Here is a 25,520-nt window from a genome sequence, read left to right as displayed (position 1 = left end):
GAGGGACTACCTAATAGAAAGAAATTGGATTGTGCTGTTGAAGATGTGAAAATAAGGAGGAGTGCATTAGTGATGAATAGAGAATGGAAGATTAGAGGTCTGATTTTTGGATGTTAAAGGTCATAAAAAGGCCAGAACCTGGCATTATGGGGAGATTGGATCTCATAATAGGATGGGTGATGGAATGAATTGGCAGAGAGATCAGAAGTCTTATGGAAGAGAACAGAAAAGTTGTCTGATTGTGAGTTAGAGGTGATTGTTGGTGAACTATCCTTGCTTAAAGGATCTAACATGTACTTCCTAAATTTTGCATTTCTTATTTCCCTTCATAGAATCGTGGAATGGCTATGTTATGCATGATAGCCATTTGACTAGTTCTATGTCAAAGCAATCCAGCTGATCTCCCTACCATAGACATCGCAAAGCTTTACTTTCAGATACTTATCCAGCTCTCTTTTAAAAACTATATTTCAATCTGTTTCCACTACTATCCCTCGCAATGCAGTCCAAGTTTTAACCACTTGCTGTGTTTAAAGACCAATCATCCTCATCTCAATTTTTTTGGCTGTATTCTCAAAATTCTCGAGTTCTTGCTCCTCGTCCAGAAATATAAACAGTTTTTGCATATCTACTTTGAATATATATTTAATGTCGTCATCAAACTCTATGAAGAAGAATGTTTAAAGATTGGAGAAGGAGAGTATAATGGCAAGCAAACAGTGGACTGTGGTCCTGGAGGAGGGGAGAGGGGACTCCTGGACAGTGACAGCAGCAGATTCTCAGTGGATCTGAAAATTCAAGAGATTTTGGAATCAGATACAGGGATGAGAACAACTCAGTGGGTCAATCAGCAATCAGGGTGGAGTGAGATGGGATGGAGAGCAGGACTTAAACACAGTATCTAGATTAATCGAGGCGGCTGCTTTGGAGGAGACAGGTGATCCTCAACCGCTCCCTTTCTCTGCAAGGACTTTATATTTCTTCCTTTTGCTCCTTTTTTAAAATGGCACTGAGGCATAGCTACTCTTTGCCAACATTCGAATAGCATGACAAAGAAAAGCTTTTCGATGTACAGTATCTCAGTCCACATGACAATAAAACATAAATAAACTTCTGTAAATGTCCTTATCAACCCCTCAGCTGTTCCAAACTCAGCTTCTCTGTCAATCATTGTAACTATCTACATTTTATCCCTATGTCTTTTAGCTGCTGTCTCCTTCAGAGCATTGGAAAATTAATATGGCTGGACAATTTTTAAAACAAGTTTTAATTATGAGGGACATCTCTCTACTAAATTGTTGATAACAAGTACATCTTAATAGAGTTGTTTGCCTGTCTTCTGCCCCAAGTGTGGTGAAAATCTGTTCCAATTGAGTGTTTCTTACCCATGTCAATTTCTTCCTTTTCTATTGCTAGTATTCCCATTCTAGTGACCCATGTACTGCCATTTCATTAAATGATTTTGCATATCTTGGATTTATTTAAAAATTACTGATGGAGATTTATCCTATGTGAACCCGTACAATAGGAATAACGGGCTCTTTAAAATATAAAAGCCAGGTTATATCCTTGTTACAGATGTTCAAGTTGCAGAAATTCTCCTTTGATCTAAAAATTTGAGATATAGAATAAAATTTGCTCTCATGGAATTCTTGTGAGTAAACATTTCATATCAATAAAAGCACACCATTTTTTCAACTCTCCTTTCTTGACAAATACATGGTCAGCATTATAGAAGTGTGTGATGTGCCCCACTTTCTGAGAATGTAGCTCCCTCCCCACCTCTACCCCCACCATATTACCTGTGTTTTGGAACAGATTACAAAGTATGCCATTACTGCAATATATGAAAATAATATTTTAATTACATTGCAAGTGTATACAATTAGAATGCAAATTATCCATTAAAATAGAGAAACCTGGTCATTGTTAATTTTGGTATGATTGTGCGTGGTAAAATTAGTTAAAACTAGGGAGGTAGGGTCTTGAAATGATGCTGTTGAAGAGACAGATTGGTTGAGATATGCAACCATACCAGCCTAAACTGAATGATGTCACCTCCATTCATAAGGAACATGAATAATTCAGCAACTGGCAGACTGCAGCAAGCAGCAGCATTTTGTAAAACAGCATGAACCGGTGTGTGCTTTGTGTGTGTGTGAGAAGCACGAGTGGAAAAGCAGCCATAAGATAGTAATGATCGGAAGAGAATTTGACTGAGCTGCTTATATAATACCGAACTTTCATTTCAAAACAGCCTTTTGTCGCTTTTAAATGAGGTCTTGAGCTGGTAGTGGAGGTGAGTACCCTCCCACCTCCTCACAGACCCTGAATGTATGAATGAAGCTCTAGGTACTTGTCAGTGTGCTGCAGTTCTTAATGGCTTCCAGGTTAGTTCCTCTGCTTGGGTAACGTTTCTATATTTTCTTTTGATATGAAGAAAGGACCTTAAAATGTTGTTTTGACTGTTAGTGTTTTTTTTTTCCTGTCAAATAGAATACAACCCTCTTAAAATTCTTGTATTAATTCCAGCAAGTATCAATTATAGTGTAGTAGGGTTTAAATTCCCTACAAATGGGTGTCTGTGTCACAGTGGATTCTGGATTATTGCTGGCTTTTGTTTTCCAGGCATGTTTATGAAAGCGATTTAATCCTAAAATCATTAAGGGAGAGTGGGGGAGGAGGGAAAGATTTCATTTGTGATTCTGAGGCCTAGTTACATTGTGCATTGTTTTTATTCCCTTCTGTTGAGATGTAGTGGGATTGATTTATTCACCGGGCTTTCTCCGTGATTTCATTAAAAAAAATTGAAGTAACTGATCACCCAAAAAGATAGCTCAATTCTGAATGCGTCATAGGGCGGGTGCAGGGGCTAGCTGGCATCAAGGGCTGGAGTTTGAACCAGTGCTGCATGCAGTGCAGACCATTGTCCATATTGTCTTCCCAGGATGTATATCTCCATGCTTATTCTCAAAACACCAAATAACATCCTGTATTCAGGGTGTCAGTAAGCTGTCACTGTGGAGTCTGATTCTGGGTGCACATTAGTTTTGATGTGGTAGTCTGTCATTTATCCTCCTGATGTATGTAGTTAACCCTTGCACATCTCCAAGAAATACATCTTGCAGCATTCTTTGTAGTAGATTTTGTTTATATTTATTTTAAAATTATATTTGAGTTATTTATGTCAGCTCTGTAAACATCTTCATACCCCTTACTAATAATTAAATTACATTATTTAATTTTGAATTGTGATTTTTTTTTGAAAAATGGTTGATTTCCTCTGGAGATGATCTGTTGCATCTCCAGAGCTAAAGTGGTTAATGTAATTGACTATACTTGAAGAATATTTCAAACACAGAATTAAAGGTTTTCAGCAAGAAAACAGGAATGGTGGTGACAGACAATGGATTGAGCTCAGGTTATATCTATTGCTGATCTTAATCTGGAGTCCGCTGCATCTTGAGTTACAAATATTTGGCGGTGGCACTGAGCTTTCAAAGTATGTGTTGTTTCTGCTTGAGCAGTAAATGACAGCTTTAAGGTGCAGCACATTGACATGCATTGACTGTGGTGCATTTGAACAGTGCAGAATGATTTGAGTCAAATACTGTTAAATCTGCTCCCTGACTGAGTCTGTCAGCTGGAAATATTTGCAAAATGTAGTAGAGTCAGAGCTCTGGCCTTCAGAAAAAGTCCTGTACGGACATAATGTAATGTTCAAGCAGAAAGACTGTAGGCTAAATTTAGCCATGAATTGTTAAAATGTGGCATGCTGATTATGTTTGAAATTTTGTTTTCACCACTCTAGCCTTAAGACATGGTGAAATTAAGATGGCTGCTGAAGGCATTTTCCCAAACCATTTGAACAGTGTTCCTTCCCTGATAGTGATTTTACTACCTGATTTTTCACTTGGTAAATTTTCTGTTTGTAGCATTGCCATTGTTTAATCTGCTATGCAAATTTGTATTATGTTTGTGATATCTCAAATGCGGTGAAATATCCTAAATATTTTTTCCAATGTACATGTGTGATACGCCAAAAAAAAGCACAGGGGTGTTAACTATGAAACTTGGAAGCAGTCATTATAAAGTTTAGGAGCAATACTGTTTTCAAATGTTTTGCAAAAGCAACATATGTCATTGTAAAATGTTTTAGGCTGCATTTTGTATACTGTATCAAAACTGTCTTTAAACTTTATAAGATTTGATATAAATAAGGCTCAAAAGATTTATACGGAATATGATAGTCACCTTTTTTAATAGAGTATAAAAGAGGGAGACAAAAAATGTCCTGAATGCTATTGACCTAACGAGAAGAAGATAGCTGTTCCGTATATTCCACTTTACACACACTGGTGGAGTAAAATATGCTCAGTCTTCAATTTGCCACTTGTCAGCTAGGTTTCTTTTTATGGAGTGGAAAATGCAATACAGCCGTGCATCGGCTTGCGTTCGGGTTACGTTCTGGAAATGGGGACGCAAATCGATTTGGGCGTAAGTCGATCATTATAAGTGAAATATACTGTGCAACCTAAAATACCATGACACACATACATATTTACCTAAACCTCTATATTGTACATACACATGTACATGTACATACATATGTGTTATAGATTTCAATTACATATATGTACTGTACTATAAGTTAGGTGTATTATATGGCTGGCTGCGCAATTGCTTTGTTTTGGCACCCATGTGTTAAGTGCACAATTTAATATCCGCTAACACCCAGCAATGTCGGTCCTGGCGTTAATTTTAATTTTTTTATTAAGCCCTTATGGTGATCTTGGACATATCTGTGATCCGACGTTACTCGATCGGGTGTAAGTTGAGGTATGGCTGTATTGTTGACACCATAACATTATAAAGAAATTTCTGGTTCTTTAAAAAGTTACTGAAGAAGAATGATAAGTTGAATGATAAGCAAATGTCCATGGCAATGAATGCTATCTTGTTTTTGCAACTGTGTTGTAGATTTTTATGTATAAGGGTGGATGTTTGTGCTGAATGAAACCCCCTTCCAACTCGAGTGACAGCTATTTGTTCAAAATATCCTTGTCATAAATTTTTTAAGTTAGACCATAGAGCACGGTAACAAGCTCTTCTGGGCCACGAGCCTGTGCCACCTAATTAACCTACAATCCCCGTATGTTTTGAAGGGTGGGAGAAAACCAGATCACCTGGGGGAAACCCACTCAGAGATGAGGAGAACATACAAACTCCTTATAGACAGCATTGGAATCAAACCTGGGTCTCTGGCGCTGCAGTAACATTAACAAAAACTGCTATTCTAATTGTGACACCGTATATGGAAGAGTTGGTTGCAAAGAAAAGTGCTCTCCCTATTCAAATTGAAAGCTGTGTTATTTCCATTTGCTGGACCAGCCACTCTAATATGACTGAGAACAATAATTGGTGTTGAATTTATTATATTTTGGCCATATTTGTTTAATAGTGCCATCTTACACCATAATACTTTCTCATAAATATCAATATAAATATTTTTGTCTCTGAATCCAGATTTAGACTTGTATAATAGCAGCACAGTAGTGAAGATAGAAAAGTTGCTATCCCGGCCACCAAAGTTCATTCCTAAACTTAGCATTGACTGTCTAATTTTTAAAAATTTAAATTTTAAGTTCAGTCGTACATAGACAGTAACAAGCCCTTTCAGCCCATGAACCATTGCCACCCAATTACACACAACTGACCTACAATCCCCAGTACATTTTGAAGGGTGGGAGGAAATCTGAGCACCTGGAAAAAAATCCACGCAGACACCAAGAGAACGTACAAACTCTGTACAGACAGCATGGGATTCAAACTCTGGTCCCGATCGCAAGCGTTGTAACCGTGTTGTGCTAAGCACTATGCTGGCCGTGCCACCCTGGAGTTTGCATGTTCTTCATGTGACTGTGGGTTTCCTCCACTTTCCAAAGATACATGAGTTTATACTGCAGATTGCCCAAGTGTGCAGGTAATTTGTAGAATCTGGGGGAAAATGATGAAAAAATGGGGAGAATAAAAATGGGATTCAGAAAGGTATAGTGAAAGTAGGTAGTCGATGATTGTTGACGTCTTGGCAAGCTTAGGGGTCTATTTTTGTGCTCTATATGGAGATATGTTTCAAATATTTAAACCAGAATTTACTAGAGTCAGGAATTTTGCTCCTTGACTTAACTACTTTATGTTTCTCTATCCTTGGCCTCATACACTTCCAAACTGAGGCTATCCACAAATTGAGGAAACAACATTTAATATTCCATTTAAGGACTCTCCCTACAAATGGCATGAACGTCGACATCCATTTTCTGTTAACCCTCTGCCTATTTTCTTCCAGCTCCTCAATATCTCCCCCCCTCCATTCAGAGTGCTACCTCTTCCCCCTTTCACTTTTCAGTCTTTTTTTAAAATCTCTTCTACCCTCCTGTCCATATCCTCTCATGTCATCTTACCTGTTAGTTATCCTGCTCTCCCTGCTCCTTGATCCCTGCTTTCCTCTCATCCTGCCACCTTTTTATTCAGGTTTTCTACCTACTTTTAGCTCATTCCTTGATGAAGGTCTCGGGCTCAAAACATTGGTTACCCTTGACTTCTTATAAATGCTGTGTTACCTGATGAGCACTTGTGTGATTTGCAGTACAATCACAGCGTCTGCATACTTTCCTGTTTCTCCTCCTTATTTGTGCATCCCAGATTGGAGCCTTTTTATTCAATAATGAGATATGGGCATTGCAGGCAAGCTCCCCCCCCCCCCCATCTATTACCTACCCCTGATTACCCAATTTATTATATCCAGCTCTGAATGCTCTAAATTTGTATTTTTTTGAATCCTTATCAAAAAAACTTCTAAAGATCCAAAGGATCTTCATAATCAATACTTCTTGAGCCTTCTTCAAAAACCTCTTGTACTTTAGTCAAGCATGACTTTCTTTTCATATATCCATGATTCTTCTCATTCTTAGTTTAAGCTGTTATATTGTTAGATTCTTCATTGTATAAACCAGCATTTTTTTTCTTACTGGTTAACATCAGTCGTTCCCCATATTCTCTCTCCTTTTTTTTTTTAAATCGATGGTGTCGCATTTGCTCTCCCACAATAGGATTGAGAATTTGAATTTTGCCAGATGATTTCAAAAATGTCTATTATCTCTATAGTGGCCCTCTGTGAAAGAGTTCACTATCAAAATCATGAAAGCTCAGATTATCATTTGGTAATATTGATTATGGGATTCTTTGTATTTATCCACAAATGTCATTTCAAAAAGTATCACCTCAAGAAATGGAATGAAGTGTCTCATAAGAATCACTGTCAAGAGAGACCACAGCAAGAGAGAAGATGTGTTTCTGCATTTGGAAAGTAGAGTTTCTTCATCTCTCTTGCATTACTGGGATATTTTTTCAAAAGACAGTGACATAAATGGATAAAGTTATGCATCTGCTATTTTTGTATTTTAAATATATACTTGTATTCACATGTTTATAATATCATTTGCCAACATAAATGCATCACATTTATTTTCTGATTTGCATCCTCCATCAGCAAAGTAAAAAGACAAAGAACAATGTTATGAAAGGGTTTCCAGGAAAATCTTGGCTGTAAGAGTTTAACAGTTTACAGGAAATCTACGCAAGCTTAAAGGACTGGACTTCTAATTCAGTAGCAAAGTGGGTGATTTATCTTTGACTTCAAAGAATCCTGTTGCCAAAGCTTCATTGAAGTTTCTGGAATGGATTTCTTGTGTTTGGATGCAAGTGATGACAGACACTTATGCAGGAGATATTTTATGTTCAGCAACAGTTATGTTGGCTCAGACAGTAGCTATAAAAGAGATTAACTTGCTAACCAGCCAAATAATTTTTTTAACATTTCTTTACAAAACAGAAATTGGAGTATGCTCATTTGGGGCGGCATGGTGAGTGCCACGTTATCACAGTGCCAGTGACATTGTTGTCTAAACAGAGTTTGCACGTTCTCCCTGTGTCCGAGTTGGTTTCCTCTTGGCCCTCCTCCGGTTTCCTCCCATGTTCCAAAGACATACAGGGTTAGTCATCTGAAGGTGCTCAGGTCTAGTGCAGTACACAAAAATGCTGGAGCAACTCAGCAGATCATTCAGCATCAATGAAAAGAAATGGCAAGCTTTCCATTGAGGCTGCATGACCTGCTGAGTTTTGCCTGCACTAGAAGGTTATTTGGTCACATGGGTGTATTTGGGCAGTGCAGGCTCTTCGGCTGGAAGGATCTTTTACCGTGGTGAAACTAAATCTAAAATTTAAATGGATTTACCTGCCCACTGAAATAATAAAAATTATAACAGTGAACAATTCAGAAATTTGTGCATCCCCAGATAATTATTTAGAGGGAATTAGACTCCTTATGTACAAAATTAAATTTTATAGGCCATTGGGCTGCTCAGCAGTAATTCTAAAAGGAATTGCTGAATAGGAAAGTAGATTCTGAATTTGTAATTTGGAGATTTGGTCTTGGGGTCTTAGTCTCGTGGTCTTAAGCTTTCAAAGGTGTAATAGTGTTCAGTGTAAGATGAAACAACACGGGTAACAAGTTCAGGGAACTGTAGATGTTGAAAATTATTGAGATATGGATAAATAGAGTAAAAGAAACATCTGGTAGGTATGGTGAACTAAATATACTCAGGAGTATAAAAAAAAATAGAGAAGTGCATAAAAAGGAGATGAGACAGGATTAATGTTAATCTGAAGGTATTCTGTAAGTATATTAAGGACAAGAAAATAACTAGGAAAATAGTTGGGCCCATAAGGGACAACAGGAAGAATCTGTGTAAAGAGATGTCCAAAATGAACACTTTGTCAGTATTCTTTACCAAATGGACTTTGTTGTTCGAGAATTCAGCAAAAGGTAGGTGAAAGCCAATTGCAAGTCTCAATAAATAAAGAGAAAGTATTCAATGCCATAGCAGGCTGAAGTGGTGAATGTGGACTCAATTTTCACATTTAAGAAAAATTTGAACCGGTACATGGATGGAGTGGTATGGAGGACTATGGACTGGGTGCTGATCAGTGGGACTAGGCAGAATAATAGTTCGGCACAGACTAGAAGGGCTGAAGGGCCTGTTTCCTGGCTGTAATGTTCTATGGCGCTGGATAGGATTTGTTCCAGGTTATTGTAGGATGAAAGGGATGAGATTACTGAGGCCTTAACCTAGACTTATTTTTTTGCTGACCACGTGAGGTTCCTCTTGACAATAGGGTAGCAAATGCGGTTTCCCTTTTCAAGAACGGCAGCAGTGAATTGCCATGTAATTATGAAAGTTTAAAATCAGCAGTAGGGAGATTATAAGAGAAAATGCTGAGAAACAGGATTAATGATCACTTGGAACAACAGGGTCTAATCAGAGACAGCCAACATGACATTGTCAAGGGCAGATCCTATCAGACCAATCTGAATTTTTTAAAGATGTTAGGAACCATGGGATCCAGGATAATGTGGCAAACTAGATGGAAAATTCATTTTGTAATAGGAAGAGGGTGATAGCAGAGGGTTGCTTTTAATAATTGGATGCCTGCTACTGGTGGTGCTTCTCAAGGGTTTAGTTCATTGACCTATGAAGTTTGTAATATACATGAATGATTTGGATGTGGTTGCAGGAGTCATGAGCAGCAAGTTTACAGATGACATGATGAATGGCAGAATCGTGGATTACTTGGAGGGTAGTCTTAAAGGCTTTTTCAGGTGCATTCTACGCAGAAGCGGCCCTTTAAATTGCCGTTCAGGTGGCAGCGTTTAAAGCGTAATGCTGGCCACCTGAAGGACGCAGCTGCACAGGATGCGGCTCTGAGCACACTCTGGCTCCTGCCCAGTGTCAGCTGTGATCAGCAGCCTGACCCTTTAACATCTGCTTTCAGCCAGCTGCATTTAGGTGGCTGGGGGAGCCTCTGAGCTGAGCTGATTATCCCTCTCAGAGGAGGGTTACGTAGCTTGCCTCAAGAGCACCTCCTGCACATTCAGGTGGCCTCAAAACAGCCGCATATTGCCTAAAAATGTGGCTTTACATGCAGGGCAATTGGCCACCTGAAAGTGCCTTTAGGCTACAAGAGTGATATTGATGTGTTGGTAAAATGGGTTTATAAACGGCAGATGGAATTCAATCCAGATAAATGTGAGGTGATGTATTTTGGGTTACAAATTAAGCTAAGGGAAGATCATAAAGAGCAGGATCTTAAGAAAAATGTTGAAGAACAGAGGGACCTTGGAGTACAGGTACTCCCTGACTTGTGACCGATGCGACTTCCAACCATCTACATATGCGACTGAATTTATTTTTAAAATTAAAGAAAAAATATAAAAATAAGTTGTATTTGACAAACTATAACACGGATACAGGGCATGTCAGAGTAAAAATGTGTGTACTTAACTTGTTAGTCGGCGTTCTGTGGTCCGTAACTGGGTGTGGCCATCTTGATTCCTGTGCGCATGCGCTAGAGTTAAGGGTACGAATTCAATATCGTTAGAGTTGAATTCTCACACATCCGCCAACTGAACTCCAATATGCAAACCCACCGCACATGCGCCAACTGAAGAAACGCACATTCGCACAGGAATCAAGATGGCCGTGCCCAGTTTATGGACCCCGACTAACAGGCAAGCATAGACAGAATGTGGAAAGATTCACAAGGTTGATTGACAAATTCAGGAAGCTATAAGTTTTTATTGTCAAATCTACGATGAAAAAATAATTGATTTAAAAAGTTCACTTTAAGACTTTGGTACTCCATGCTTATGGACAAAATACGACTGATCCTTCCGTCCCAATTACAGTCGTAAGTTGGGATACCTGTACTTCAAGTACCTTGAAAATGAAAACACAAGTGGATAATGTGGTTTAGAAGGTATAAGGGATACTGGAACTGAACAGAAAAGCAGGGAGGTTGCACTCCAACTTTATTAAACTTTGGTTAGGCCTCATCTGAAGTACTGTGTGCAGTTCTGGGTATCATTTTATTGGAAAGATGTAATAGTATTCGAAAAGATGCAGAGAAGGTCGGCTTGAATGAAGCATTTCTTTAATAAAGAGCATCTGAGAAGCTAGGCCTGTTCTCCCTAGAGGAAGTTAAGAAAGGACATGATTAAGGTGTGAGGGTAATAGATAGAGTAGACTGCAGTCAAACTATTTCCAATGTTATACTAGTAGTAAAACAAGAGTACGTGTAGGTCCTGCATAATGTTTGGGACAAACACTTTTTTTTTCCTTTATTTGACCCTGTGCTCCACAGTTTTAAATTTGTAATTAAACAATTCACATGATTAAAGTGCATATTTCAGATTTTAATCAAGTATGCTCCTTGGCCTCATGTTTGGGCACTCCTTTCACCATGTAGCACTTTTTAGACATACGTACATTTCAGCGCACTATAACATTTGGGACATTTGGCCTCTGTTGTGTTGAGCAAGTATCAGATTCGGTGGACTCACAGAGAGACAAGTCTGGACATAAGGGTTTGCATTCACACCTAGCTTTTATTAACACACAATTTATAGAAGAGCATGGGAAAATGTTAATAAGAATAAAACACATGCGCGCACAATTTATAAAAGAGCGTGGGAAAACGTTAAACAGTACACAATTACTAATTCACACAAGGATCCCTGATTGTTGGGAGTGGTGGCTCTACTGCAAGTATTGACCTAAAGCAATTTGATTGATAGCAATACTACGGCTCAGCTTCAGTGCAGTGCACACCTTACCTGCGGCCCTTCCAAACGATGTCCACAGCGGCAACCTAGCATGGAACACTGTCCGGGGCTATCACCACGAGGCAGGGAGAGAGAAATGTGCTCTGTGCTGGTACTGTGACAGAGTATTTAGAGGTGGTTTGGAAGGAATTGTCAGAGCAGTTTGCATACACACATTTTAAAGCACAAAATATTTGCAGGACTTTTGCAGAATGCTTTTTGCAGGAGGTAACAAAGTATCGACAGCAGCTTGCTTGGGGAGCATGTGATCCTTGCAGGCAGAAGAGAAGAGTTTTGCTCTCAGAGAGGGAGGGTGTGAAACAGAGTGAGAGGAGACAGAAATCGGTTCCAGAAGAACAAGCTGGCAAACTTTGGAAGGCTGCCTGGTCAAAGGAGGAGATTGGGAGTCTGAAAGGTGGCCTGAAAGAAAGAGGATCATCTGGAGAACCCTGAAGGGGGCAAGTTTCGTCAGCAAGACTGATTGAGAAAGAATCGGTTGCGGATGTCCTGAAAAGGAATCTCTTTCTGAAAACCAGCAAGAACCCTCTTGAGTAGTAAACATTTGCCTGTTAAGCACCAAAGACGGGTGAACTTTGTTAATGCTAACTTCTGTGCACAGTATAAGAATTGCCTGCAACCAGTGAGATTGGATTGTGATCCAAAGAACTTTTCTAATCTTAAATATACATTCCACACACCTGCGCTTAGTATTAGAGGGGAGATTAAGTAGTTAGGTAGGTTAAGTAATAAGTTGAAGTTTAATTCTGTTTTCTTGTTCAAATATAATAAAAATAACTTTTGTTTAAGTAACCCGGTGTTGTGGTGCATATCTTTCGCTGTTGGTTTTTGGAGTCCTCAGGACTACGTAACAGTACTAAATGGAATGCTAATTTGTATGTCTAGTGATGCTGAGTGATTTGAATTAGCCAATGACAAGGTGTGCACTATTAGTGGCCAATCTTGATTAACAGGTGAAGTGCCTTCCAAATAAGCTCCGGGGGGGGGGGGGGGGAGGACACGTGACTACCCACAATCCACATATTCCAGACAGGGAATGGGGCCGTATCTCCTTCACACTCAACGTTCCACCCTTCAGAAGCCATATCACTCTGGAATTACTATGATGACAATCAATTAATTTATGCACATGTAATAACTAAAAAAACAAAGTTTAAAAAAATACTGATCAAGCAGATCAATATATATAGAAGTGCCTTCTGAATGTTGGACAAGGTAACTTGAATGACAAGTGTCTCACCAGCACCCCCCCCCCCCCAACCAAACAAGGTCAATGTGTTACTGATGGAGCAGGGTACTACAATTGGGAGCTGCTCCCCAGTTTCAGAAGAGTGTGTGGAAAAGGAATTTGTATGGTCACTGACTCGAATGCCTGTTTTCTCCACCTTGGCTGGCAAATGTAAACACCCTTACCACCAATGTCTACGAGCAGTCAATGCAAAATCATGCATCAGATGCCAGAGCCCTCTGTGTATCATGCGCCTTGGCCTCGTGTTTGGGCACTCCTTGCGCACAGGGCCCAGGTGTCTTGTCGACGTGCTACCCCATGGTGAGGCGCGGGGGGGGGCGGGGGCGCAGGCCAGCAGGCATTTATCCGGAGTGCCCCATTTTGCAGGGCTATCGTTTGACACTAGGATGCCGTTTCTGCTCGTGTTCTCTTCAAAGGGTGCCACAAGTGCCTGTATTGGATCCTGTAGCAATAGCTAGGAGGAGTCAGGACTGAAAGTTAGCCAATTTAGTCTTTTTAAAATAAAAGCTCCTGTAGTCCACCCTCCCCCCCAACCCCATGAGGTGTTTTTCTGTTAATGGGAGTTCTGGGGTGACGCTATTATTGTCAAGTGAAACAAAATATATCTTACCATGGCTTGATCAATGACAGTCTATTTATAAACTGTAACTTTGAATCTATAAATTGTGACAATTAATCTATAACTTGTAACTTTAATCCCTTGACACTACTTATGAGGCACCAATTACTATAGATCAGGGTGATTGGAAAAGAAAAAAAAAACACACAAACAGTAAAACAGAGAAAAAAAGTTTCATTATAAAGTCTTTGCTGGTTATACAAATGACAATAGGTGTAATCAAATGTCCAATGTTAACCTTTTCAGCTGCTGCCTGTCTTACAGGAGAGAGTTCTTTGCACAATAAGTTGACAGAGCTGGTTCTTGATGGTTACGTTTTGCATAATAAATATTCAATCACAGTAGTCTGGTGAGTAGCAGTCTGTTGAGATGAGTATTTTGTAGATCCTCACATTGAGAAGAGGAACAGCTTAAATGGTAGTCGTCTTCTGTGGAGGGGCAGGTGGGGGGATAGATTAGTCAGGGAACACCTCTGGTGGACGATGAGCAGAGGAGGGACTGGTCCAGATCAGCGTGGTTGGCGCATGGGAAACTCCAGCCACACGAGGTTTCCCTCCTCAATGCTTTCTTTTGTAAATCCTCACATTGAGAAGAGGAACAGCTTGAGTGGCAGACGTCTTCTGGGGAGGGGGAGGTGGAGGGATAGATTAGTCAGGGACCACCTCTGGTGGAGGATGAGCAGAGGAGGGACTGGTCCAGATCAGAGTGGTTGGCGCATGGGAAACTCCACCCACACGAGGTTTCCTTCCTCAATGCTTTCTTTTGTAAATCCTCACATTGAGAAGAGGAACAGCTTGAATGACAGACGTCTTCTGGGGAGGGGGAGGTGGAGGGATAGATTAGTCAGGGACCACCTCTGGTGGAGGATGAGCAGAGGAGGGACTGGTCCAGATCAGCGTGGTTGGCGCATGGGAAACTCCACCCACACGAGGTTTCCCTCCTCAATGCTTTCTTTTGTAAATCCTCACATTGAGAAGAGGAACAGCTTGAGTGGCAGACGTCTTCTGGGGAGGGGGAGGTGGAGGGATAGATTAGTCAGGGACCACCTCTGGTGAAGGATGAGCAGAGGAGGGACTGGTCCAGATCAGAGTGGTTGGCGCATGGGAAACTCCACCCACACGGGATTTCCCTCCTCAATGCTCTCTCTAGAGACCCCACATGTCTCCATAAGTCACCAGCAGGGTGATGTCGCAGAACCTCCCCTCAGTCCTGAAACTTCGAGTGGGAACTCTCTGCTCCATGTACTCTGATCCCTCTAGGAGGGTAATGGCTTCTGGACTACCTTCCCGGTTGCCAGTCCCATGTTGGGCAAGACCACCCCTCTCAGGTCAGAGCGTGCGCCAGTGACTAAATGGCCCACCAAGGCACCAGACACCTTCATGCTCCCTGGGAGGTGGTGCTTGTGGGTGGTCTCATTGATACCCACAATCAGTGCCCACTCCCTAACAATCTACATTCCCATGTTAATGGGGTGCTACTATGGCAGGCCACATCAACCCTATTCTAGGAGGGCAGGGAACCTGGCTCGACCACAGTTACCACCCGTTCCTACAGTGTGGTGCCATTATTGACCCCTCCTGGCAGTGCCTACAAGGCGCTGATCAGACAGACCACCCAAGGTGCTCGCTTACCCATTAGGCAGTGGTATGGCTACATGTTCGTCTGGCCACTAGTGGTATTGGTCTCCTCACCCAACCTGGGACTGCATGGTTATTGCTCAGGCTGGTAAAGGCTCGGGCAAACACAGGGGAGGAAATGTGTCATGGGACTCAGAGTTATAACCATCTATCGACACATACCCATCGCCCAACCACGTGTCAATCCCCTCCCCCTGCTGGACAATGGGGGCTACCTCCCTGTTTTGGAGGGTTGGCAGAGTCCCTTCGTGGCAGACCTGAGACCGTGTGGTCACTGGTCGGGCTGGTAAAGGCTTGGACATTATCGTGTGCTCAATTAGTCTAATAAACCATTGACAACAGAATTTCAATTGTATATTCCATGATGTTCTTTTGCACTGAGTGGCCAAGAAATTGGTGATTGGATATCATCATTGTATGGCGTGTAAATGTTCAGATGGAAACCAAATAACTATGACTTGCAAGAATTTCCACTCATGCGTGCCTTAATGTGCAATTTTTTTACACTTGACCTTTAAAATATGTTATTAATAACTCTGGTTTATAGGTTTCTTCCTTAACACACTTTCTTTTGATATATTTCTTTCATGCGTACACTCAACCGTAATATGTTACTTAAGCCTGTTTTTTTAGAGCTAGGGTAAGGCATCACCATATTATATAACCCAACCGAATTAGCAGCTATGGACATTTTGAATAATGTATGATGGTATTATCTTCTTCGTACCTATGAGATCACAATTTTTGTTGCACAGTTACACAATTGGAACAAATAGGCACATAAATGTCATAAAATTATTTTTTTTAACATTCTTTATAACAACAGCACAAGTCCTCCCAGTGGTTGTATAGGTACCAATTTGAGTTGTTTATTATAACTATCTTTAAAATGAAAGAATGTACTATCCCCTAGTTATTCTTGATATGGTTAATTCCTAATGAAGGGTTTTGGTCTAAAATTATGACAATCTTTTGCTTTCCATGGATGCTGTCTGACCCTCTGAGTTCCTCCAGCATTTTGTGGTTATTCTCCTGGTTTCCTGCACCTGACTGTCTCTCTTATTTATCTCGGAAAGATTTCTACCCCCTCTTATTTAACCAGAGAGTTGTAATTGAAATTACTTTTTTATTGCTTTTCTTAATAGTTCTGCCATGTATTGTAATCTAACCACCTCAACATGTGATATAAACTATTTCTTGATTTGTTAGAAACCACTAAAATTAATCAGGAGGAAGAGAAAACAGGATTATTGTTTCTGGCCCATGAATTAACATTGGGTGAAAGCTGACGAATTTAGGATGAAGCCCACACATGTCAAACTCTGGCCTGCTGGCCAAATTTGGCCCGCGATATAATTCTATTTGGCCCGCAAGATCATTTCAAAAATGTATTAGAGGAGGCCCGCCCTGCAGCGAGAGCCGATGCTGTTTTTTGGTAATGTCACCCCTACCATCCTCCCCCTTCATTGCACATCCTTCCCCACCCCCTAACTATCCCCTCCCCCCTAAAACCACCCCCCTTAAAAGATGGCCAGAATATTCTCAAAAAGGAATCCAGAATGGTAAAGTTCCACAAACCTTCTGCTGGGAATCCTAACAACACCCGGGCATCAGATCCACGGGACGCGGAGGGAGCAAGAGTGTTGCAGGTTGACTGTGCAAACTTTGAGAACGGGGAAAACAAAATTATAACACGAGAAGTCTGTCGATGTCATCAGTCGGCAAGCTAGTTGGAAGGCTCCCCGCACAACCAGTCACTTCTCCCACCTGTCGAGCGGTGCGGCGGATTGGCGAGCGCCTGTGATTTCCTGTCAGCACGACGGACATGGCAGGCTGCGCAGGGCCCCCGCTGTTCCGCAAAGGCTGATCGGCAGCGTGCTGGGCCTGAGTGGGTGGGTAAGCAGGGGTGGGCAGAGGGTGTAGGTGAGGAGTAATGGGCAGGGGAAGTTATGGTGGTGCGAGGGGCAGTTAGAGGGAGGGATGAGTAGAAGGAGGGGTGGATAAGGAAGAGGTAAAAGGGGAGGGGCAGGATGAGTAGGGGAGGGGTGATTAGAGGGTGAGAGACGGGTAGAGGGAGGAACAGGTTGAGGGGAGAGGCAGTAGAGGGGCGTGTATAGGATGGGGTGGGTAGAGGCAGAGCGAGTGGAGTGAGGGGTGAGTAGAGGTTGGGTAAAGGACTGGTCAGGTAGAGGGTTGGTGGGTTGAGGGTGAATAGAGGCCTAGAGCCTGAGGAGTGAGCAGGAAATGCTGAGTCCTGATGCAGGCCAAAATGGACACAGCCTGTGAATGCTGACTACATCTCCACAGGGACCAAATAGGTTTCCCTCAGGTCAAACAAAGGGTGAACTTGAGCTACCTACTCCTGACCTGTAACATTATCCTCCTAAAGTTATATCCTAAAGTTTAACATTACATATGTTGAAAGAAGAGAAAACATGCAGATGTTGTTGAAAATTTTCAATAAATATTTAGTTCGGCCCTCGACTTAGTCCAAGTTTTTAATTTTGGCCCTCCGTGAATTTGAGTTTGACACCCCTGATGAAGCCATTGTGATAAGCAAAATGCACCTTATACTGAAATAAAATAGCAAAAGTGTGAAGTGAGAGGTGGTTTAACATCAAAGATAAATGATGTTCAGCGATCATTTTCTGCTTTTGTTGCAAATTAGCATTTGCAGTGTGATTGTTTCCTCGTCTTATTTAGAGTTCAACAAAATAAAATGTTTTTTATTGGGTGTGGAAGGTTATGTGGGGGTTTGAAAGGATAAATGCTAAGAAGACGTTTCCCTTGTGGAGAAATCAAGAACCAGTTAGCATAGTTTCAGAAGAAGTAGGTACCTGTGACAACAGAGATGAAAAAGAATTCCTACTGACACAGGGCCATAAATGTTTAGAATTCTTCATGCTTCAAGAACTTTGGAAGCTGAATCGTTGAATATTAATACTGGGTTAAACAGAGTTGTGATCTGCAAGAGATTTAAAGGTTATGTGGAGAAGAGAGGATAATGGATTTGCAGCTAGAATCAGATCAGCCATGATCTTGTTGTATGACAGAATGGGTACAAGGAGTCATATGTCCTGCTATGCAGTTATTTTTTGGATCCTAATTAGCTGAAATGATGATCCACATGACTCCACAAATGCTGTCATGGAGTGGGTGAATTTCAACGTTTTCTGTTTTTATTTTGGACTTTTGCGTCCATTTTTATTCAAGGTAAAATGATAAAATTTATGAAAAAATAAGTTGCATAAAAGTAGGGGAAGGTGGAGAGAAGACAAGGTATGTAACAGGGTACAGATTGTCACAAAAGTATTGGTGATGCTAGTGAATAACGGTGCCTCTGGATAACGGGCAACGAGGAGAAGGCAGAGTCTGAAAGACTAAGAGTAGTTAGAGAAAGAAAATTCAAAATGCAAGACTGAAATCGCTTATTATTTGAAATTATTGAACTCATTGTTGAAGTCTGAATATTATCATGTGCCAGGTAAATTTTCAGGTTACATTCAGACTTTGTTAGAACAGTGTAAAAAGACAACCCCAGTGGGAATGGGGTGGAGAATAAAATGTAGGCAACAGGAAGCTCAGAGACACCATTACAGACTGAACAAAGGTATCTCTTTTTACTGATTATATCCTAATTTTCCTCCGTCCTGATGAAGAGTTTCACCTCGAAAGGTGGACCATTCTTTTCCTCTCACTGATGCTTGACCTGCTTATTTCCTTCAGCATATTGTGTTTGGCATCAGATTCCATTAGTTGCAGACTTCTATGTTATGAAATAGAATATACAGGCAGTCCCCGGTTTACGAACAACCCATAACTATGAACCAACAAGCAGACCAGAAGTAGAATGGCATCAACTTCTGGTTTGAGCAAGGTTGAGTCATAATTCCAAAAGTAATAACTAAATATTGTTAAATCTTATTAGTATTGTGCTACCAACAGTCCCCTGCACTGGTCCCGCTGCTCTGAAAGCCCATCACCAGTCTCCACACCGATCTTAGGGAGGGAGAGGGGGAGGAGAAGAAGCAGCAGCAGTATGCGCCATCGCGACGCCGCTATCAGGCTACACCACATGTGGCCTGGACAAAGCAGCAGGTGGGCGAGATGCCACCAAAGGGGTGGGGGGGAGGGAGTGAGTGAAGGAGTTGGGCACAGATTGGAAGGAATGAAGATGCAGGAGGGTTGTGGGGTATCTACTGTAGTCATCTCTCCATCATCATGTCCTGTGTTAACTTTTATGTAGTTACTTTTATTATTGTGTAAAGCACTATTATTTCCTGTATTATTATGTTTAAGATGTTTTAGTGTTTGAAGCTAAATAAGGACTGTACGTACCTGTTCCGACTTGCATACAAATTCGAATTAAAGCCATATCTAGGTAATGGAATAAGTTTCTAACCCTGGGACTGCCTGTACTATTAACATAGAAGAATAGTTTGGAAAAAACTAACATGACTGAAGGGCCTATTTCTCTGCTGTAGTGTTCTATGTTTCTATAGCATCTCCAATGCATCTAAAATTCGACTCCATCATTCCAGCGAAGCCTATGACCAAACCAAGGGATCTGGAATTCTATTCATGCCTCTACAAATGGATTTTCAACTTCCTCATTGACAGACCCCGATCAGTACAGATCAGCAACATCATCTCTTCAATGACCGCTGATCTATTCTCTGTTCACTCATGACTGCATTTCCAAGTTCGGCTCCAGCAGAATCTATAAATTCACTGATGACACCACTGTTGATCACATGACAACCTGGCCTTGTAATGTGAGTTTTCAAGAATTCAAAAGACTGCAGATTGTAGCAAATGTAGCCAAGTGCATCACAGAATTGAACCTTTCATTTATCGAAGACATCTATGTGAGTACAGTCTCAAGAAGGCAGGCAACATCTTAAAGGACTCCCAGCATTCTGGTCATAACCTGGTAATAACAACATTTAATACAATAATTCCCCAGAGGCTGGTGGAGAAGCTGTCTTCACTGGGATTCAATGCCCCTCTCTATAACTGGATTCTGGACTTTTTAACAGAAAGCTCACAGTCTGTCCAGGTCAATTGCAAAACATCAAGTCATGTCACACTGAGTACAGGTGCACCACAGGGCTGCTTGCACAGCCTGCTCCTGTTCATGCTACTGACTCACAACAGCATCACCAGATCCAGTTCTGACAGAGTTACCAAGTTTGCAAATGACACCACAGTAGTTGGCCTCATCAGCAACAATGATGAGTCAACAGAGATGAGGTGGGAAATCTCATGATATGGTGCGTGAATAACAACTGAATTCTCAATGTGGGCGAGGCAAAGGAGATGATCATGGATTTCAGGAGAACCAGGAACGACCATCCTTCACTACACATTAATAACTCAGTAGTGGATAAAGTAGAGAGCACAAAGTTCCTTGGAGTTCACTCAACAAGTGACTTATCGCGAACATAAAACATTTCACATGTCAGGAAGACGCAACAGCGACTGCACTTCTGAAGAAGACTAAAGTGGGCAAGACAATTAGCTCCCATCATGTCAACCTTCCACAGGAACTCTATTGAGAGTGCCCTGGCCGGCTGCATCACAGAATGCTATGGTTGCTGCAGAGAATTAGATCAGAAGTCAATTCACAGGACCATAAGAGTGATAAGATCATTGGGGTCTCCCTCCTTCCCATCAATGTGATCTATCGGGATTATTGTCTGAAGGGGGGCGGGGAAACAATTTTGTTGAAGACCCTTACCACCCTGCATGCACCATCTTTCAACTGCTCTTGTTGGGAAAGAGATACCTGAGTACCAGCACCACCAGGCTGAGAAACAGCTTCATCTGGAGGGCAAGGTGAATGCTGAACAACCAAAGGAGTTGCTCACACTAACTACCTGAGATTCTAGTATTTAGTCAATAATATTTATTGTGTATGTATTTATTGCGTGTGTATTGTTTGTCTATTTGTTATATCTAGTTGCTTTGCACTGAGGATAGGAGAGTTGTTTCGTCGAGTTGTACTTTTGCAATTGGATGATAATAAACATCAACTTGAACTTCTCGCTGTTACCTTCTGGAAGAAGGTACAGAAACTTGAAGTCGAGCAACTCCAGGTTTAGGATGGCCATTTCATTTCAACAGCGATCAGGCTCTTGAACTCCCCTTACTACACAAGCCATAAACCACTCCAACAAATGGACTCCCTGCACTGTTGTAACACCACTTTTTTTCTTACTATTGAATTTAATGATTAGTTTTTTTTTTTGCAAAGTACCATTGGGCTGCAGGAAGTAAGAATTACTTACAATATACAGTATATAACGAAAGCACAGTATCATTTTCAATGTATAGCTTTCACCATAAATATTATGATGCAGTCGTGCACTCACAAGTTCAAAAAGGGTGGCTGTAATTGGTTTTCTCTTCAATGATGAATTAGAGTGACTTTGTGGTTTCACTTATAAATCTTTTGTATAATTGAATATTGGAATGAAAATGTTGTTAAATGGACAATTCTGTCCTCTATTTCTCTGTTGAATCCACGTTCATGTAATTGAAAGCTGTTTTCTGGTTGGAAAATCAAGATGCAAAGGCTCACTTCTAACAGACTTGATGAATGCATTGTCAATAGATACTCATTTGATGAAGAGAGTTTTGCAAAAAAACAGGTTGATGTAGATTGTGTAGCAGAATATAGTAAGTAACTAGAGTTGGATCCAGTCACTTTAATATTCCTTGTTCCTGTCTGTTCTGGAAAGAATGTAATTGAAATAGGAACAATTCAAGGATTGACAAAGTTGCAATGTCACACTTTTACATTATGGATATCCATAATGAGCCAATAGTAAGTTGACAACAAAGTCATAAATAAAGCTATTTTTAGGCACTATTCAGACAGTGTGTACTTTATATAACATGTACAGCACAATTAAGCCAAGGCAAATAGGTTTCAGCTGTGAAATGTGAAACAGTGCAGTGTTTCACTCGATTTGTAGAATTATTTCCAAGCAGCATATAACTTGTCCTTTGCAACTTGCTTTTATGTTGTTTCATCTCGGGTAGAATAGCAGTGTTAGAAATGGAAGATTTGCATATTGGCACTGTTCTCCATGCTGTTTAGTTGCAGGTCAGATGTAGCAGGTCAGATCACATAGATGGAAAGTCTGGCATAGGGATAGATGGCAACTTCGATAGGACATTAACTTATTTTTTTCAATTGTATTATCAATTGTGAATTGAACTGCAGTACTTTTTAGTTGAACCAATAGATAGAGTTCTGTAAAATGTATCTGAAGCAAGGTTTAGAATGCAGAAATACATATTTTTCAGGCCCACCAGTAGATTTTTACAGTATTAAACTTCTCCAAAGAAAACAAGACAGTTAAGGTAGATTGTACATGGTGGATCATTCAGCATTCACCTTGATTAAAGCTTAAATTTTGGAGTTTGCAAAGGAGGGTGCTAGAAATGTCAGAAAACAGAAAATAGATATAAAATAAATATATTGAGAAATCAAATGTAGTGAGTTCAATTATATGTGTTTGTAAAAATTATGTTAAATGTTGATTTTGATTGAGTTGTGCTTTTGCTTGGAGTGACACAGGTCAGGTTCCAAAGTGGTTCAGTAATTTGCATGAGGAAACCTGTTCCACTCTCCTTAGTGAGAAGACTTGGAGAGAATGAAAGGGATAGAATGAACATTAATGGAAAATAAACTCTGTATCATGACCTTTTTGATCATAAAAGTTGCATCTGGAGCTGCAGTCTTTGCATTAGAGGTCTACAGCTTGGTATGGGTATATTATGACGATTGAAAATAGGATAATTTGTAACTTAATATTAAGAAGAAAATGGAAACAATAATTTACCCAAACAATCTTTCTGCTCCACTTGAGTCACACCCCCCCCCCCCCACCCAGCCCTCTTTCCCCCTCCCATCTGGATCATCACCATTGCCCTCGCTGTTTTCTTTTCCATCTGGTCATCAAAATTCCTTAGGAAGTCACAATATCCATTCGTAATTTTTTTTAATCATGGTATTTTGTGCAAATTGTTTAACCATATACAATGAGACATTAAGGAATAATATTTCTCAATTGTAAATGAAATATAATAAATTAATGGATAGCATAGGGTTGAGAATGATTTGCTTCCACTCCAGTTCTGAGGAGTGGGAGATAGTGGGAGTGGTCTTGTCACATCCATCAAGCATTCAAAATGTAAGTTCCCTTTAACCAGAAGGGAATCCTGTAACATAGTGATGCAATTAATGGTTCAGTATACTTTTTTTTTCATATGTTCAGCCTTCAGCTGTGAAAAACATTTGTTATTCTTGATCATTTTTGGTAGATCCAGAATGTGTTAAGCAATGGCATTAACTAGTTTCTAGTTAATACTGAAATTATATCTTTTTTTTCTTCTAACATTGATTGTTCGTACTTTTAAAAACTTATAAGTAACACTTAGTCCAATCAACATAAACATCGCGACTGTAGTATCAAAACCCTTTGTGTACATACCTGTACCTTCTGTCTGAATTTCACTATAATGTAAAAATGAGTTCTTCACACGACAAAGGTTTTTATTTATAGTACTGTAATGCAAGGCTTACAAATTGGAAAGAGGGTGGTATTTAATTTGGGATCGTAACAAAGTTAATTATACTATTTAGAATATGACTCTAAATTGTTTTACCATTTTGACAAAAGACTGGAAATATGTCTCTGGCTCAGAAAAAAATAGTAATAATTTGCTAACCTGTGGTCTTACTGATTTTATAAACCAGTAGATCTCCTCAAAATCTGTCATTGTCCAAAATGCTCTATTTTAAGCTCTTTAACCTTGGAAGCAAGTTGTTTTTCATAAAACCATCTGAGACTCTCATATTCATGAATCAATATTTTTTTGTGTGGATAATATACTTTTATTGCATTGCATCATTTGTCTATTTGTTTGTTATGTTTTTGGCATAGACTAGAAGGGCCAAAGGGGCCTGTTTCTGTGCTGTAATGCTCTATGGTTCTCTATGTTGTTCTTCGTTGATAGTATGCATTCAGTATAGTTAACTACGAGTGCCAGACCCTTGCAAATTAATTGGTCTAATTGAAATGAAGAGATCTGTGAATTTCCAACTATTTTCAGGAAAATGACACCTATTCAGCATTTTCTGGGAGACCATTTCCATGGTCGGTAACTGGGATCAGAAACAGGGGCACAGTCATAAGTATTTCAAATTGTTGAAATGAGATTCCTGCTAAATCATTTCTATAAGCTAAAATCATTCATATTTTTATGATCCACTATTCGTAAATTTAAAAAAAAATGCCTAATTTCACAACAGTGGTTGGATACAGATACTCCCTCCCCAAATCTTGGTTCTACCCACTCACATGTTCCTCCACCTCAGAGCAATAGCTGACACTCAATTGTTACAATGTCACTCAGCATCTACCATTGCCACAGCTGAGATTCTCTTTTTATATCCAAGTATTGTCGAGTGAGACAAAGCACATCTTTGCAGTAGGAATTCTACATATTAAAATTACCATCAAATGCAGCGTTTTTGGAACACAAATCTTAGATTTGAGTGAGTACTTTTCTCATGTATTTTATATGAAAAATATTTTTCAAATTAGTAGTTGCATCCTTGCCCAACCAGAACATTTTTCATGTGCGAACAGCTATTCTGAAGTGGCTCCCAAAGCACAGCCTATTGAATTTTCATTGGTGTAGCTAGATTTTTACTTCCTTCCCTGTGGCCGTATTTGTAGACCTGTACTTAAATTGCTGATATTCTATATGGACTTTTCAAATAGAGATCCATATAAATTTGTGGCATATGTTTATTTTATTTTGCATGGCATTGCAGTTCAATATGGTTTTAAACTGAGGGATAACTTCAAATTGTTAATGCAATGCCTTCTAATTCTGAGATGTCTTACAGGCTACACGTGACTCACTATGGCTGGATGAGTGATGCAGTGTATACAAAGGAAAGATTTTCTTCTGGAACAGTGCTTAATGTGTAGTTGTGCTAGTGGAGTTCCTGTGAAGGACTGAATAAGTTTTCTTTTGTATGAAGATTAAGTTTAATCAGATGCTAAATTTGCACAGACCAAGTAGATTGGAAGTTGGTTTCATAATTCAAAATGATTGGGTTGATCTCCGTAACAATAAAAACACTAAAATAGACCTTGTTTGGGAAGACAAAAATAAGGCAGGACTTGCTGTTTTTTGATTATTACCTTGTGAACTCTGCTGGGGATTTGGCAATGACAGAATTGATTAGCTGTG

General features: G+C 40.1%; 1 protein-coding gene across 15 annotated transcripts in view; it reads left to right on the top strand.

The window, feature by feature from the left end:
• Positions 1-25,520, top strand: part of gramd1ba (GRAM domain containing 1Ba) — a 575,647-nt gene that overhangs the window by 390,514 nt on the left and 159,613 nt on the right. Inside the window, exon 1 of one of the 15 annotated variants that reach the window (XM_069894577.1) lies at positions 24,726-24,813. The exons of the other annotated variants lie outside the window; for them this stretch is intronic. Within the exon in view, the coding sequence (XP_069750678.1) occupies positions 24,779-24,813 (35 nt within the window). The 5' untranslated portion in view covers positions 24,726-24,778. Of the gene's footprint in view, positions 1-24,725; positions 24,814-25,520 lie in introns of those variants that run through there. 15 annotated transcript variants of the gene reach the window in all.

The sequence above is a fragment of the Narcine bancroftii genome, chromosome 8 (genome assembly GCF_036971445.1).
Source record: "Narcine bancroftii isolate sNarBan1 chromosome 8, sNarBan1.hap1, whole genome shotgun sequence".
NCBI lineage: Eukaryota > Metazoa > Chordata > Chondrichthyes > Torpediniformes > Narcinidae > Narcine > Narcine bancroftii.
Note: the sequence above shows the minus strand (reverse complement) of the source record. Positions and strands in the feature narration are given on the sequence as shown.